General features: G+C 39.0%; 1 protein-coding gene and 1 long non-coding RNA gene across 2 annotated transcripts in view; one reads left to right on the top strand and one right to left on the bottom strand.

Annotated features, from left to right (window-relative positions):
* The window catches only part of LOC118161635, an 8,378-nt gene extending 4,947 nt beyond the window's left edge, over nucleotides 1–3,431 (top strand). The window contains exon 4 of the long non-coding RNA XR_004748111.1: nucleotides 2,292–3,431. This is a non-coding gene — a long non-coding RNA (uncharacterized LOC118161635). The remainder of the gene's footprint in view (nucleotides 1–2,291) is intronic.
* A 2,810-nt stretch (nucleotides 3,432–6,241) lies between these two features.
* TIMM21 (translocase of inner mitochondrial membrane 21) lies at nucleotides 6,242–13,999 on the bottom strand. Its single transcript, XM_035317187.1, has 6 exons — nucleotides 13,573–13,999; nucleotides 12,507–12,569; nucleotides 12,318–12,415; nucleotides 10,965–11,038; nucleotides 8,920–9,025; nucleotides 6,242–8,821 (listed from the first exon to the last, which is right to left on the bottom strand). Exons 1-6 carry the CDS (start codon nucleotides 13,823–13,825, stop codon nucleotides 8,729–8,731), a joined length of 687 nt encoding a protein of 228 aa, XP_035173078.1. The 5' UTR covers nucleotides 13,826–13,999; the 3' UTR covers nucleotides 6,242–8,728.
* Nucleotides 14,000–14,019: the final 20 nt, after the last annotated feature.

Here is a 14,019-nt window from a genome sequence, read left to right on the forward strand (position 1 = left end):
CTTTTTTTTTTTTTTTTTTTTTTTTTTTTTTTTTTTTGAATTTTGCTTATTCTTTGCTTTTGTACAAAGGCTTCGTGCCAAAAGATCTGGCAGTGCAAAGTTGTCATTCGTTGGTGTGTAGGAAGGTGGTGCTAAACTACAAATGATGGCAGAAGCTGAGGGAGTGCGTATTCTCTGCACTTACACAGAGACTCACAGATGTTGATTGCTGTTCCTTGAAATCCGGAGAGACTGTAGAGGGAATGTTCTAGTGGGCCAAGAGAAAAGTGAATGGGCTTAGAAATGGGAAATAGATATTATTTATGTTCTCTTAATAAAGTTCAGTATTAGGAAATCTGCTACAGCTGCTATTTTTTGTCACATGAACAGAATCAATCTCAGAATTCAGATCTGCTCTCAATTTAGTGGCTTTTTTTCCATGACTTGTGAGACTCTATTATGAAAACTCTTAGGAAGTTTAATTAACACGCATGGACATGAAATCATGTAAAATTTTTAAGCATTGACTAAAAATTCTTTGACATCTTATGTGCTTTTAATCAAACGTTAAATGAGAGCCAGGTGCGATGGGGCTGGACCTGTCAGTGAAGAGAGATTCACCAGTTATCGCTGTCCTTTTTGCTTGTAAAGTACAGGTGGGCAGATTTCTGTTTTATTGGTCCCATATACTTTTTCACTCTTACAAATAATTTGTTTACTTGCCAACACACTGTGGATTTTCCCCAGCCATTTGCTGCAAGGTGCCAGTTAGTTTGGATGCACAGACCACAGGGACCATCTGTGTAATCAATCCTTCTGGGCCTGAGCCAGTTGTAGATTAAATTCTACAAGATGCATGTCCAAGACGTGAACCTGCAAATTTCTGTTTGCAAGTGCTTCGCAATATCCACTAAATTTAGATGAGGGAGCAAAATCCCACACAGTCTACTTGTTAGACCACTTGCAGTGAAAGGTAATATGCATGCCTTCAGCTGGATCACGTTTCCAGCTCGGATTTGTTCCCTGCTTCACACAGAGGGTAGTTCTGTTCATAAGAGATTCCTGCTCACCCTTACCATGCTCTGTTCCTGCTCATGGGGGCTAGGAGCTGTGCTCCATGCCCTTACCTGCTCCCCAGGCCCATTGGATGAATGATTTTTATGAGGTGTTAAACTCAAAAAGAAACCCTGCAGTACTGCACAATGGTTAGACCTAAAATGGTATTCCAGATCACATTTTGTAAATCAGTGTTATCACTTACAGTAGATGGCAGTTCAATGACTTTTAATTGCTATTATTTGTGCAGCCCATTATATCATGGAGTGATGTGTGTGCTAGCATTCACGGTATGCAGTACTAGGGCTCCTGTTTGCATCAGGAGAAAGCTGAATTCAGCCTAAATAAATTTATTTTATTCTTTATATGCATGAAGAAATCTGTACTTTCCTAGACTGATGGCTTTAGCTCTGTTATGCATTAAACTCTTTGTTTGTTCTGCCTTTTTTATTATTTTATTATTATTATTATTATTATTTTAAATCTGGGCTTAAAAGTGAGCTTCTTTTTGTCACAGTCTTTTCAAGTGTGAGGAGGTTGTTACTAAAAATGGAGATTGACTGCAGTGCAGGGACACGGCATATCCAGGAAAAAACAAGACTGGGGCACTGAAGCATTCAGTTCTTTGTTATCAGAGTTAATACTATTGGTTTCCTATGAAAATTTCCTGTATAATCATGTAGTTTGTGAGGTGTGGCAAAAGAAAAAAGATTGATATTGGTTTATTTATTTATTTATTTATTACTCTGTCATGACATATTTTGTTATCATTTCCTGACCTATCACTTTAATAGCCAGAAGTGATGATACTTTCATTCTGGAAAAATGCTTTGGAGTACCTGACTTAAAGTGTGTCTAAAAGGGGGGGCTCAGGGGTTTCTGAAAACTGGTCTCTCTGGGTTTCTGAGCAGTGATGTGTGAGCTTATTCAGGCTTTGTGAGGCCTGAATTCATTACCTGCTTCTTACAGTACTCATTTGAGGCAGGTGATTATTGTAGCAGAGGAAGAGAAAAACGCTTATTCCAGGCTCCCAGAATGGATGACTGACAGAACTTAGCTTAGAATCAGTGTTTCCTGAGTCCCAGTGTTGTTCTTGTTACTGTTTTCTGGGATGCTGAAAATGTCTGTATCATTACTCACAAGTCCTTATTTCTACAAAGTAAATTATTTCGGTGTGCAAGTGTAACGCTGTTGCAGCAGTGATTTATAGGCAGTTCCAAACATATTCATGCTATTTCTTGTCTTTAAAATCCCAGGGTGAGCTGCATGGAGTCACACAGTGCATGGCTACAGAAAGCATGACCTGAGGAACCTGAGCGGTGCACAGAGATGTGAAAGAGCAGCCTGCAGCTGGCCTCCAGCAAACTGTTATTACCAGAGAAGAGATGAATGACCCTTGAATTAGAGACAGGAAACTTCACCAAGGTTCCAAGACTGAATAAAACATGGGTTTTAGAAGCCACCTAATGTCTGCTGTTTCAAAGGTAGAAACTCCCACAGGCACGATGTCAATGGTCACAGCAGCGAAACCATTTATAACTCATTTTAATGACCACAGAATGGATCTGTTTGTGCTGGTTTCTCCTGATCTTTATCACAAAGTACATTAATGAAACTACAAGACTGGGCATACAGTGCAAGTATTTGATGCTCACGCACAGGAAGATTGCTCACTGATTACAGCACTGCCTGACAATGTGTGTTAAATGTAAATATCTAGACTCCACTCTGTGGAGTACATATTAATTTTCTTGACATTCTGATGACTTCATTTTTAAGAACATTAGTTCTCCTTTGCAAACAGAATTTAGGAAACACAAGGGCAGTTGTTCATGAAAAGGAAGTCACTGTAATGTCACTCACATGTCGCGTAGCACAACGGATAGCCAAACTGGGCTGACTATAATTGGCAGTTGGTTTAGAGTTAGTATTTTCAACATGAAACATGTATGTTTTTACAAAAATACAAAACTATATACTTTCATGTTGTTATTCTATCCCAAAGGCTGAAGCCATCAACAAATGCAGCAGTATTTTTCCAGCCTTTATCATTACAATGCAGGATGGAGCGAGGGATTATCAAGGACAAACTGCCGATTCACTCAACACAGGAGAAAAGACCCACAATTGACTGGCTCTGATCTTAGCATGAATCACATACTTGTGCTTATTTGATTTCTTTTTAATTCCCCTTGAAGTATTTTCTACTGAGGCACATATGGAGCTTTTCTAGATGTTAGTGGTTGGAGATTTGGATGGGGTGCTGGACATAAGATTTCACACCACCTTTTAAATGAGCCAGTGTGATGGAAAAGTTGGATAAAGGCACAGGAGAAAAGCTGTCAGCTCTAGATACCTTGGAAACCAGTGGTGTAATATTTCTTCCTCATCTTTCATTTTGCTAACTTAAATATAGGTAAAGAAGAGAAATGCAGACATAGAAGCAAGGCATAATATTTTGAATAAAAAGAGGAATAAATGTAGAGGCTGGCAGGACTCCTGAAGATGTGTTGAAAGAGAAATTCAGGGAAAGGAAGTGGGAAGAATATAAAAAAATAGTAAAGTAGAACATCTTTCATGGATGTTTTCAGGGAAAAACAGTTGTGGCTCATTATGGGGCTTTTGTGCTCAAGATGGCTGATAGAAGGCTGCTTTCTGGTTTAATTCTTGAGATGTCTCTGGTATTTTTCTCTCCCATATTTATCCTTTTCAGTGTCACACACTTGACTGTGTGACAGCTTGCTTTTTGCCATATCATGCCAAAAAAGTGACCAGTGGCATTCTGAAAATCCGTGCTTCTCCATTGGACTTTGGGTCAGCGTTAATACATATAGGATAACACAGTCCCAGACAGCACACAAAATACGATTCATTTCTAGCTCCAGTATGACTGTTATAACACTAATGAAGCAAATCAGATTTTGAGGAATATAGCCACATACTTAATTTGTATATAAAACAGCTGTAATAAGATATTGCTATGGCTGAAATTGTTACGATTTTAGAAAAAAAAAATAGGATCGAAATTGTAAAACAATATGTTCCTATAAAAAGTGAAAATGCACTTGGATGAGTGAAAGTTAATAGAGTTAATTGTGGCGAGTAATACAAGAAGGTAAATCATGTTAGAGAACCTAATTGTGATTCAGATAAAGAGGAATTGTAATTAAATGGAGGATGGATAAACATGATTATTCTGCCAAGGTTTCCCAGCGCAGTACCAGGAGGTTTTAAGATGTGGCAGCAGACACATGTACGTGATTTAGAGTTAGAGAAGACACCGTAATGGGCCAGGTGGTACCACACCACCTCTGGGAATGAATGGCTGTGAACCCTGAATGATGCTGGGCTTAGCAGTGTGTGGCAGTGAGGTCCCCAGGGTGCTCTAGTTTAAAGTCCCGTTAAGTTTCAGCTAGATACTTGTGTGTGGTGAGATGGTAAGTCAGGGGAGACATTCATGTCTTAAGCTAACAGAGAGGTAGAAAGGAGCCCTCAGATTTGGTAAAGCAGGGCTCCATGAGGCGAGGCCTGGGCCGTCCCATGGCGGACACAGCCGGCTCCAAGGGGCCCACTGCAGGGCAGGGCCAGGCCTCACAGCCACGGGTGGGCACCTCAGGGAAAGGGTGTGTAAGAAGGGCCAGAAAAAAATAAAACTGGCATTTTCTATTCATTTTAAATACCTGATATTTTATGTTAGATATATTGTCATCTCCTTTTGTAGATAATTATAAGCTTCCGTGTACATGTTATTTCCATCAGTCTGAACTTCTGTTTACCAAAGCTTAATTAAAGAGTAGCCAGGTAGTCAGTTTTTGATATTTTAAAGTTTTAACAAAATTAATTACTTGAAAGTTTCAAATACACAAACATGGAAGCTAGACTCAAACAGAGGCCCGCATGTAACAGCATAGCTATGTTATTCCCACAGACCGGTTCTAAGGCTGTTGGCTGCCCATTCTCTATATACACAAGTTTGGGCATCACAAAAATGAGGGATGAGATGGTAAAGTTAAGACCAAATTGCATATCTACCTCAAATTTAGAATAATCTGTCACACAGTGTTTCTGGAAAAACAGCATTTCACTTGTGGGTGACGTGCTTTTGTTTCCTAAAGGAGAATGGGGTTTTGTGCATATACATTTTTATTAACTCTGCAACAGTCAAAATTTAAAATTTAATTTCCATGAAAATGTTAGTGTTTTGGCTCCAACTTCCTGGCAGTTATTTTTTCCACAATAGCATGACAGTTTCACATCAGAAAGTAACTGGCACCTGCTCTAACTTTGTTTGCGGGTGCCACCATAGCTGTGTATCCTGCTGCTTTCAGCAAGTGCGCTCACACACCTGCTTTCCTGCAACTTCACAGGAGTGAGATGAGCTTTGGAAATGACACCAGCGCACTCCATGTAAGTACAGGATATAAGAAACATTTTATTTATAACCCTGTCATATTGGGGCTACTCTAAACAAAAAATAGTTTGAAAGTAATCGCCTGACTTGATTTTCTGGATTCTCATTTCTTGAAATGTGGTGCGTAAGCCAGAGGTTGGCGCTTTGCTTTTAGACATTCTACGTCCACCTGTGCCTCTTAAATTATACTTGTGCATCTGTCTCTTCCTTGTTGCCTGTTATGGTCTGTCTCCATTTTTCTTGTATAGGTCTAGACTGGTTGCCAAAGTGCCAGACAGAATCATTATTTTGACTTTGCAAAGACTTTTTCTGACACCTGAAACCGCAGCATTTATTCCCAGCTAGAGCACACAATATTGATATCCGACACAAATGCCAACATATGACAAGGGTACCAAGTCCTTTTAAGACAACTCTCAGTACTTCTATTCTGATGTCTCACAGTGACCAGGCAACGCAGATTCTCAAATAGTTCTTTCACACAAGCCTTGAAAACCATTGTATTTTTAAGTAAGCTAGGAATTCCTTACTACTGAAAAAAATATATGGAAACCTGTTTGCAAATAATCAAACTTTGTTTTCTCTAGAGCTGAAGTCAAATGCAGACATTAACCCAATGGCTGATTCTTGCTGTTTTACCACAAGTCTAATAAAATATTTCTTGTAATTCCACTGTTTGAAAAACATCATTATGCAACGTCAGAATCTTTTCCTTCCCACAAAGCTTCTAGTCCTGACAGTTTCTTTCTTCACTGCAATCAAGGCTCTAAAACACAAGTAAAACTAACAGCTGGCTTTTCTTCACCGTTTTTATTTTAATGTCTTTCTTTTGGGGTGTGACACTTCATTTACTTTTTTTCCTCAAGGACTGGATTTGACACGTTGTTTTTACGATACCATTTACTCTAAAAAGTTGTTTACATCTTGCTTTAGGAAATACTCCTTTCCTCAGCAGTGAAGCCCACTGAAAACAAGCCGCATTCAGATTAATGGGTGAGCAAAGCTGGAACGCGGAGATATAGGAAAAAAATCTAGCTTGTCAATTCTGTTGTTGACATGGAAATTTACAATGGCTTTCAGGCAGTTTGAGATGGAAGAAACTCATAAAGGAGGGGCAAAAACAACATCAAGTTTTCTAGCCTAGACTGTGTATTTTGATATAGTCTGGTTTCATAAAAGTTGATGAATACTAAAGGTATAGCACAGGCTTAAGGATAGTAAGCTTAATATTAAGTTATACAATTGTATAGCTTGCAGTATTTCTGATATGCTCTTAACTGCTCTGTCTTGTATTTGTGACAAAACTCTTGCAGAAGTCGTTTTCAGTAACTTCCACGTGTAACACGTTTACAGCAACTGGACTTAAAACATGACATGCAATGCTATCAGTCACTACTGCAGCAGTATGCAATAAAACAGAGGGTTCTCAGATTTTTTTTCTTTATACTTGGTTATAGGTTTTAGTAAAGTGCAATGCTAAGAATTAGGAAGAGTCATAAGCAACACTAAAATGTGTTAATAACTATTACTTTCACAAAAATAACATGAAGGGGGCAATAGTTACCCCCTTCAATAAACAAAAGGTTTATTGTTTAAATAAACCTTTTCAGATTAACATTAATGATGCCAATAACTATGAGTGAAAATTAAAAGTTTGTTGGAGTTACTTCTTAACAAGTACCAAGATGGCTTCTCATACTTTCAGTAGGGAATCACAGTGACTTCTGTAGCTTTTGACTATGAGTAAAAGACTTTTTGGTCTTGACAATTATCCATTAATAGATTAAAAAAAAAAAAAAAAAAATCACTGCTGAAACTGACAGATATGGAATCACTTTGATCAGTCTGAACCGATGTTAGTTTTGTAAAAATCCCTTTGGCTGGCACAGCAAAAGTCAGTTATATTCTATCCAATGTAGAAACTCCAAAATACCTTGCACTTTATTATGGATTGACATTGGTAGCTGTTTTGCTATAACACGTGCTTTTCTTCTCTACTACACTCATAGAGTTGGAATAAATGTGGGATTCCTTTTCATTGAATACTTTCAAACAATACGAGGATCTGACTGAAGCTAAAGTTGCAACACTTAATACAAAGCAAAACACTTAATATAAAGCAAAACTATCCAGGTCTAAAAAAGTATTGTGTGGTTGTTAGGGCTATGAAGATGAGATTGCTGGAGACTGAACAGTGAAGTATTTCTAAATGTCTATCTACAGTATTTTTATGAGGGAATACTGTATGAACTTTAGAACACCCCAAATGTACCATTAAATGAAGCTAAACATCAGTGTATATTTAATTTAAATATATTTAATTTAGGGATAAACAACTAGTGAACTAAAAAGCTCATATTATATATAGATAACTACAGAAAAATGCATTGGTGTTTAAGAAAATGGTTATATGTAAGACATTAAAGCTTGAAAGTTTTCAGGTGGTGCTGCTTGGCAGACACAACTGAGTCTCACAATTAATACACAGGATTATGTTTAATAATTGACATATGGCACTAATGAAGAAACCCAAGAGATAAATTTGGTCATGAGTTGAGCTTTTGATTTTGGGTAAAATTATATGAATCTAATTCCTGGAAGATGTAGATTAGTTATGTTAATGAAAAAAAGTGTTGGCAGTGCTGAGCACCTACAACACTCTTGTCATTACTCAGTGGAGCAGGGTGGCAGACCTTGAAAGGAGAAGAAAGTACAGGTGCTGGTAATTTATTTAAAAGATACCAATATTGGAGTCTTTATGTTTAGTCATTTGTCATGGGTGTGGGTCTCCACAATTCATATTCTTGGATGCATTTGGGCTAGATCTCCTTTACACACTAACATAAATTATCTACAAACGTATTCAGAATGAAAACAGTTTTTGTCTGCATTTCAAATACCACTTACTTTATTGCAGTGCTAGCGGGAAATCCAAGCAAAGGAAGACAAGAAACTCCCCACCTAAACCAGAAACCTTGGAAGATGCAGATTTTAGGTGTTAAGGAGAATTATCCAGCATCAGACAGTTTATTACGAGCCATTATTTTCCTATGTCAAAAATACTTGCCATAAGTGACGGCTCTACTATTTTTCATTGGCTTCACCTCAAACTCTGGATCTGTTGTTATGAGAGACTTTAACGGAGGCCCTGAGAGGTTACTTCCTATATTTAACTCGAAATCTGCAAGATATGATCAAAAACATCAAACAATTCCTGTGTGGACTGCTTACACCAATATCATTCAACAGTGAGTAAGATGAAGCAGCAACTTCGATCACTGGCTATCTGTTGTCTTCAATGATAATCGTTCTTCTAGGATAGGTGTCAACGTCCACAAATATGTAACGGACTTCAGGTTTTCCTCCCTCAGGATTCTGTAATGAGGAAAACACTTTCAGGCTCTGTTTTTTTCCTCTTTGGTAGTTTAAATCCAAGAGTAGGCTTGTCAGCTATATCAAGGAACTGTACATACCTCTTTGACTTCCACATGGACTGTTCCCCGCTTTCCTGGTTCAGAGCCCTCAATATAGAACTTCAAACGCATATGTTTCAGTCCATCCTTTACGTATTCAATGTGACTAAAAACAGCAAAACAAAACAAAAAAAACAACCCACCCAGAAAGGAGAACTAGTTAAACTTCAAATTTCAGCTTCTTGTTTAGAGAGAAGCTGCTTAACTACTTTTGTAAGAAAGTGTGTTCCAGTGCAGTCCTTATGCTACCATGTGTTCCTTCTTGACTTCTCTTCCCAAGCTTTACTGTGGACATATAAGGAGTAGTGGAGAGTTAGAAGAGAGAACTAGTTAGCAGCGGATGGTTAACAGTTGAGGTGCTTAAATGTTCTCACTGCAGTCCCCCCTCAAAACTCATGCAAAACATGCAAAGAACGCTTTGTCAGCTCAGATATTAGGTTGGTTAATTCACATCAAAATAGTTTACTATACACTTCACATATTCTGGCAATAATTTCATTCTATAGAAATTGTGTGACTTTGACATTCATTTCAGATCTCCAGCCTAAATGCTGGTATTTCAGTTACAGTCAGGTTACGGTCAAATACTAGATAAACAGAAAGGTCACATCACTTTCCAGGTGACCACCTCCAGAAAGTAATGGTCAAACTAGAATTACAGTGCCAGTTTAGGTTTCCGACTGAAATTACTAACTGCTGCACAGTTCCAAGCTTTTCTTTCCATCAATCAAATCCAGATAACACGCTGTGAATTAATGAACACTTTGAATACGGTTTAAGGTGACATGGTGGGTTACAAAGGACAAAGATGAATGGAGTCTCATTGCAGTAAATTCACATTCAATATGTCCATACACAGAAAAAAACTGTGTTTTGAGACATTTAAGGTCATCCTTTCATCACAGAGTTGAGCTCTACAATCCAATCAAGTTTTCAGCTCAAAAAGTTGTTTAGAATATGAAACTTTCAAATGGAAAGTGGGAATGAAATACTAGGAATGCTGACAGTACATTTACTTATTCACATGGTTTAGAGACATGCTTAAAAGTTTCACTGATATTATTTTCGTTTAGCAGCTCCACTTTAAATACTTTTTCACAGTCTGGTGAAAAGATAAACTTTCAGTTCAAAGCAAAAATCCTCCTCATAAAAATAATCTCAATTTCATTCTATAAATTTTATAGCCAGGCTTTTGTGTCCCATACTGTATGAAACCTCATTGAATAAATTCAAGTCAAAGAACACAATAAAAACAAAGCCCCTGTTGTTTTATATATAAGTATATATATAAGTGTATATATATATATATATGTATGTATATATATAAGTATAAATACTACAGGGAGGATTTGTTTTATAAGAATTAGTTCTGTTGTTTACCTCAACTGGAGAATAATTGATATACTCATAAATGTTTAGGTGAGAACTGTTCTGTTAAATATGCAGTAGATATGTGGCCTCAAGTACCAGAAAGTAATATAAGTAATGGGCAGTCAGTGCTGCATGTCACCCCAGGACAACAGACTCACTGCAATGACTACACCTGCTCAGCTAGACGTGGCCTAGCTTTAATTTGAGCAAGCTGGACTCTTACAAGTCCAAGCTGGAATCCCTCCTGCTCTTTCTGGCCTGTTAAGAGGTGCTATTTCATAAGAAGAAAAACTCTCTACTGCTTTTCAAAGAGCAATTTTACTCAATTTGAGGAATTCACACTACACTTCGGTCTCACCCCGGCTCTGCAGATGCATGCCTGTGCCTCTATACTACTCTCTTCAGACTCATCCTCTTTTTTTGTAGGGAGCTGCTCCATGTTTACCATGCTGGCCATTGCTTGTTCTGAGGCATATGGAATTGGCATTTTATATTGCATGTGCACTGTATTTAGTGGTGTGTGCCACACAAGACATATTGCAAACAATTCCTTTCATTTTCACTCAGAATTGACAAAGTATGTCACACAGTTCAGTAATCTAGATCTGATTTTCTGTGATGTGACCCAGAACACCTCTGCTGTGCAAAAACTATTGTCTGTATGGGGCAAACACCTGACAAGCTGTCGTCTTCCTCTTCGCGTTGCCTCCCCATAACCTTTAATGGGTTCACCAAAAACACCAATTACCTACAAAAGAAAAGAGATTTGAGTTATCATAAGGTATCACATTCAAATGGATATTCTAGCATCAGCTCTTGTCCCCTCTGTGAATGCATCTTCTTTCAATTCTTTCAGCAAATTGTCCCTTGTGCATCTGATACATCAAGAATGCAATAGTTTATGAAAGAAAACAGCACAGGAAAAATTACTCTATTTCAGTGTTTTTCCTTTACAATCACATGCAAAATGCCTACAATAAATCCTAGTAATATGTTCCACTTGTACCATCCTCTGGCATTAGGACATTTTAATCTCTTTTCTTACTGTGTATTTTATACTTTACTGACATTTTGTGTAAAAAGGGGAAAAAGCATATTTGCTCATGTCTTTTTCAAGAGACTATATGACTGTTTTGAAGTTTAATCTTAAAATACAAATACCTGCCCTTCACCTTATCTAAGAAACACTGTTTACGAAATTCAAACATTTTTTTCTTTAGATCTATAAAGACAGACCAAATTAACCTAGTTTTAGAATTATTTTAAAGTTGCTTAGAAAGGAAGGGTGCTTTCACGGTGTAACTGCTGGAGAGGAGTTTTAATTCTACAAACTTGTTCTGAAGCAATCTTAATTTCTTTCCTAGTAAGAACTTGTCACTTCAGGCATCTCAGCGGCACCTGTGGTAATTTTTCAAAGCTATTCCCCACCTTTCTTGTTTTGTTTGAAGCACTGACTTTTGTAGTCTAGTTTTGGACTGACTTTTGTTTATATTTAGCTATCTTATGTGACTGATCATATGACTATCCCCTTTCTGCTTTCCTATTAGCCACAGTAATGTTAACCTTGTTTCTAATGAAGAGTTTGAATCCCTTGATATTTATGCAGTGTTTCACACAACAGAACCCTACTGAAGTCACAGCAGAATAAATGTGTTGAGGAAAGTCAGCAACACAGATCTATAAATCTTAAGTGGGACCAGTTGCCTCTCTGATCTGCAGAACTCTGCAGGTGCCTACAAATACACATGCTTTGAAGTGGCAGACACTGTAGGGCTGTGCTACACTCTCTTGTTGTTTAGCATGCCGATTCATTCAGACTCAGAGCTTGCATTAACTTCATCTAGTATAGGTTCAGATTTAGAGCTGACCCAACTCTGTCCAGCTAGAAGCATAGGCAGATCTTGCTGGTGTTTGAACATCCATGTGGATGTTCCTGTAGGTTTGCTTGTGCGATGCAAACTTTTGACTTGAAGAGAGGCCATAATTAGTGAGAAACATAAACTTACGACTGATGTTCAAAAACCAACCTCAGGGTGAGATCTGCATTTCTCCAATGCATCTCCATAGATCTTACTTGGACTAGAAGAAGAGAATAACTCTTTAAAAATCACATAGAACAAACCACCTGTAATAGAAACCAAAACAAAGGGAATGAGAATTAATCTGGAATTAATGAAAAGTATCTTCTGATAAAGAATAGTAATTTAAAAAATAACCTGTAACACCAATTCCAACAAGCACCACAATAAAATAGGTAAAGTCTCTTCCAGCTTCTTTCACTGAAATAAGACATAAAACAATGTGAGAGTTAGATCCTTGGGAAGTAAAACTTGCATACCTTTATTATATACATGCTCTTCTATTAGTTCAAACTACTCAAATAACATTTTATCAAAAGAAAAAAATCCCAACCACAGCTTCCATAATGCCTCATCACTAAGAGATCATGGAGTATCTTGATGTTATCAAGGGCAGGTTTACATTTCTATACTATGTATTCTTATTTTCTGTTTCCTTTCAATCAAATGAACATTAAAAAGGAGAGATATGTATTTATTGAGACTGTCAACTGCAGTTTATAATTTAATTTGACCTAATGCACTAGTAAAAGGGTCGGTACAGATGGTGAGAAAAGTCACGTGAGATTCACAAAGTACTCTTTGGGAAGGAGGAAGAAACTACTCATTTGTTTAAGTGATAAAGTACACCTTGCAGCAAAGTGCAAACTACTGAGGAAATATTAAAATACGTTTTTTTTTCCCTAAAATGTTCTCATCAGCTGAAGATGCTTTCCACAAAGTTTTTCAGTCTGGAATTTCCGAAACTGCGCAGGAGCCGCCCTTCACTGAAATGAATGAAAAGAACCAAAGTGCCAGGCCCCCTGTAAAGACACCAGCATCAGGTATTGTGCTTTGGTGAAGTGCTGGAAGTAAACTTGGTTTAACAGCATCAGAACAGGTCGTGTGTGATAGGTTTTCCTTTTAAAAAGGGGAATTACTAGAACTTATGCCTCGTGCGGATTTGACTTATACACTCAATCAACAAGCTGTTTGGAAGAAGCCGCAGAATTTCACTTCTGCTTCAGCAGTGCCTACAGTGACGTGTTTGCAACCAACACGATGGAAAAGGAGTCTGTCACTTTTCTGAGAGTTGTGTTTTTTTCAGTTTCCGAGCTGTGGGCGTGCATGGGGGCTGTACAACCACAGCGGCAGCGGCAATGCTCCCTGCGCCTGCCTCTGGAAGCGCTGCGGGCACCCCCTCACCTCTGACCGCAGCTCTTACCTTTCCGGGCCGCCGACAGCAGAGCCTCATCCTTTTGATCCCTTCGCACCGACACATGTTTGCTCTCATGGCCAGACTTGTCAGCTCCCAGTCCCCCCGCCTGCGTCCATACACTCGCCCGGGCACCCCGGAGCAGCGCAGAGGGGCTGAGGGGGGGCTGCCGCCGCCATCTCAGGCACGGCGCCGGCGGCCATCTCCCCAGGGGGACCCGCAGCTGCCCGCCGCCTCGCACCAGGGCGGCGGGGAGCAGCATGCCGAGGCACCCCGGGCGGCTTCACGCTGTTCCCCCCGAGGCTTGGCGGAGGAGCCGAGGGAAAACTTTCTCCGCGGGGGCTGCTCCGCGGCGGGCCGGGACCCCTCAGAGGCGGCTGAGGGCGGGCGGCAGCCCTTCAGGAGCCCCCGGTGCCCTCCCAGCTGCGCCCCGCCATTGCCGCTGCGGAAATCTTT

This window comes from Oxyura jamaicensis, chromosome 2, assembly GCF_011077185.1.
Source record: "Oxyura jamaicensis isolate SHBP4307 breed ruddy duck chromosome 2, BPBGC_Ojam_1.0, whole genome shotgun sequence".
Taxonomy (NCBI): Eukaryota; Metazoa; Chordata; class Aves; order Anseriformes; family Anatidae; genus Oxyura; species Oxyura jamaicensis.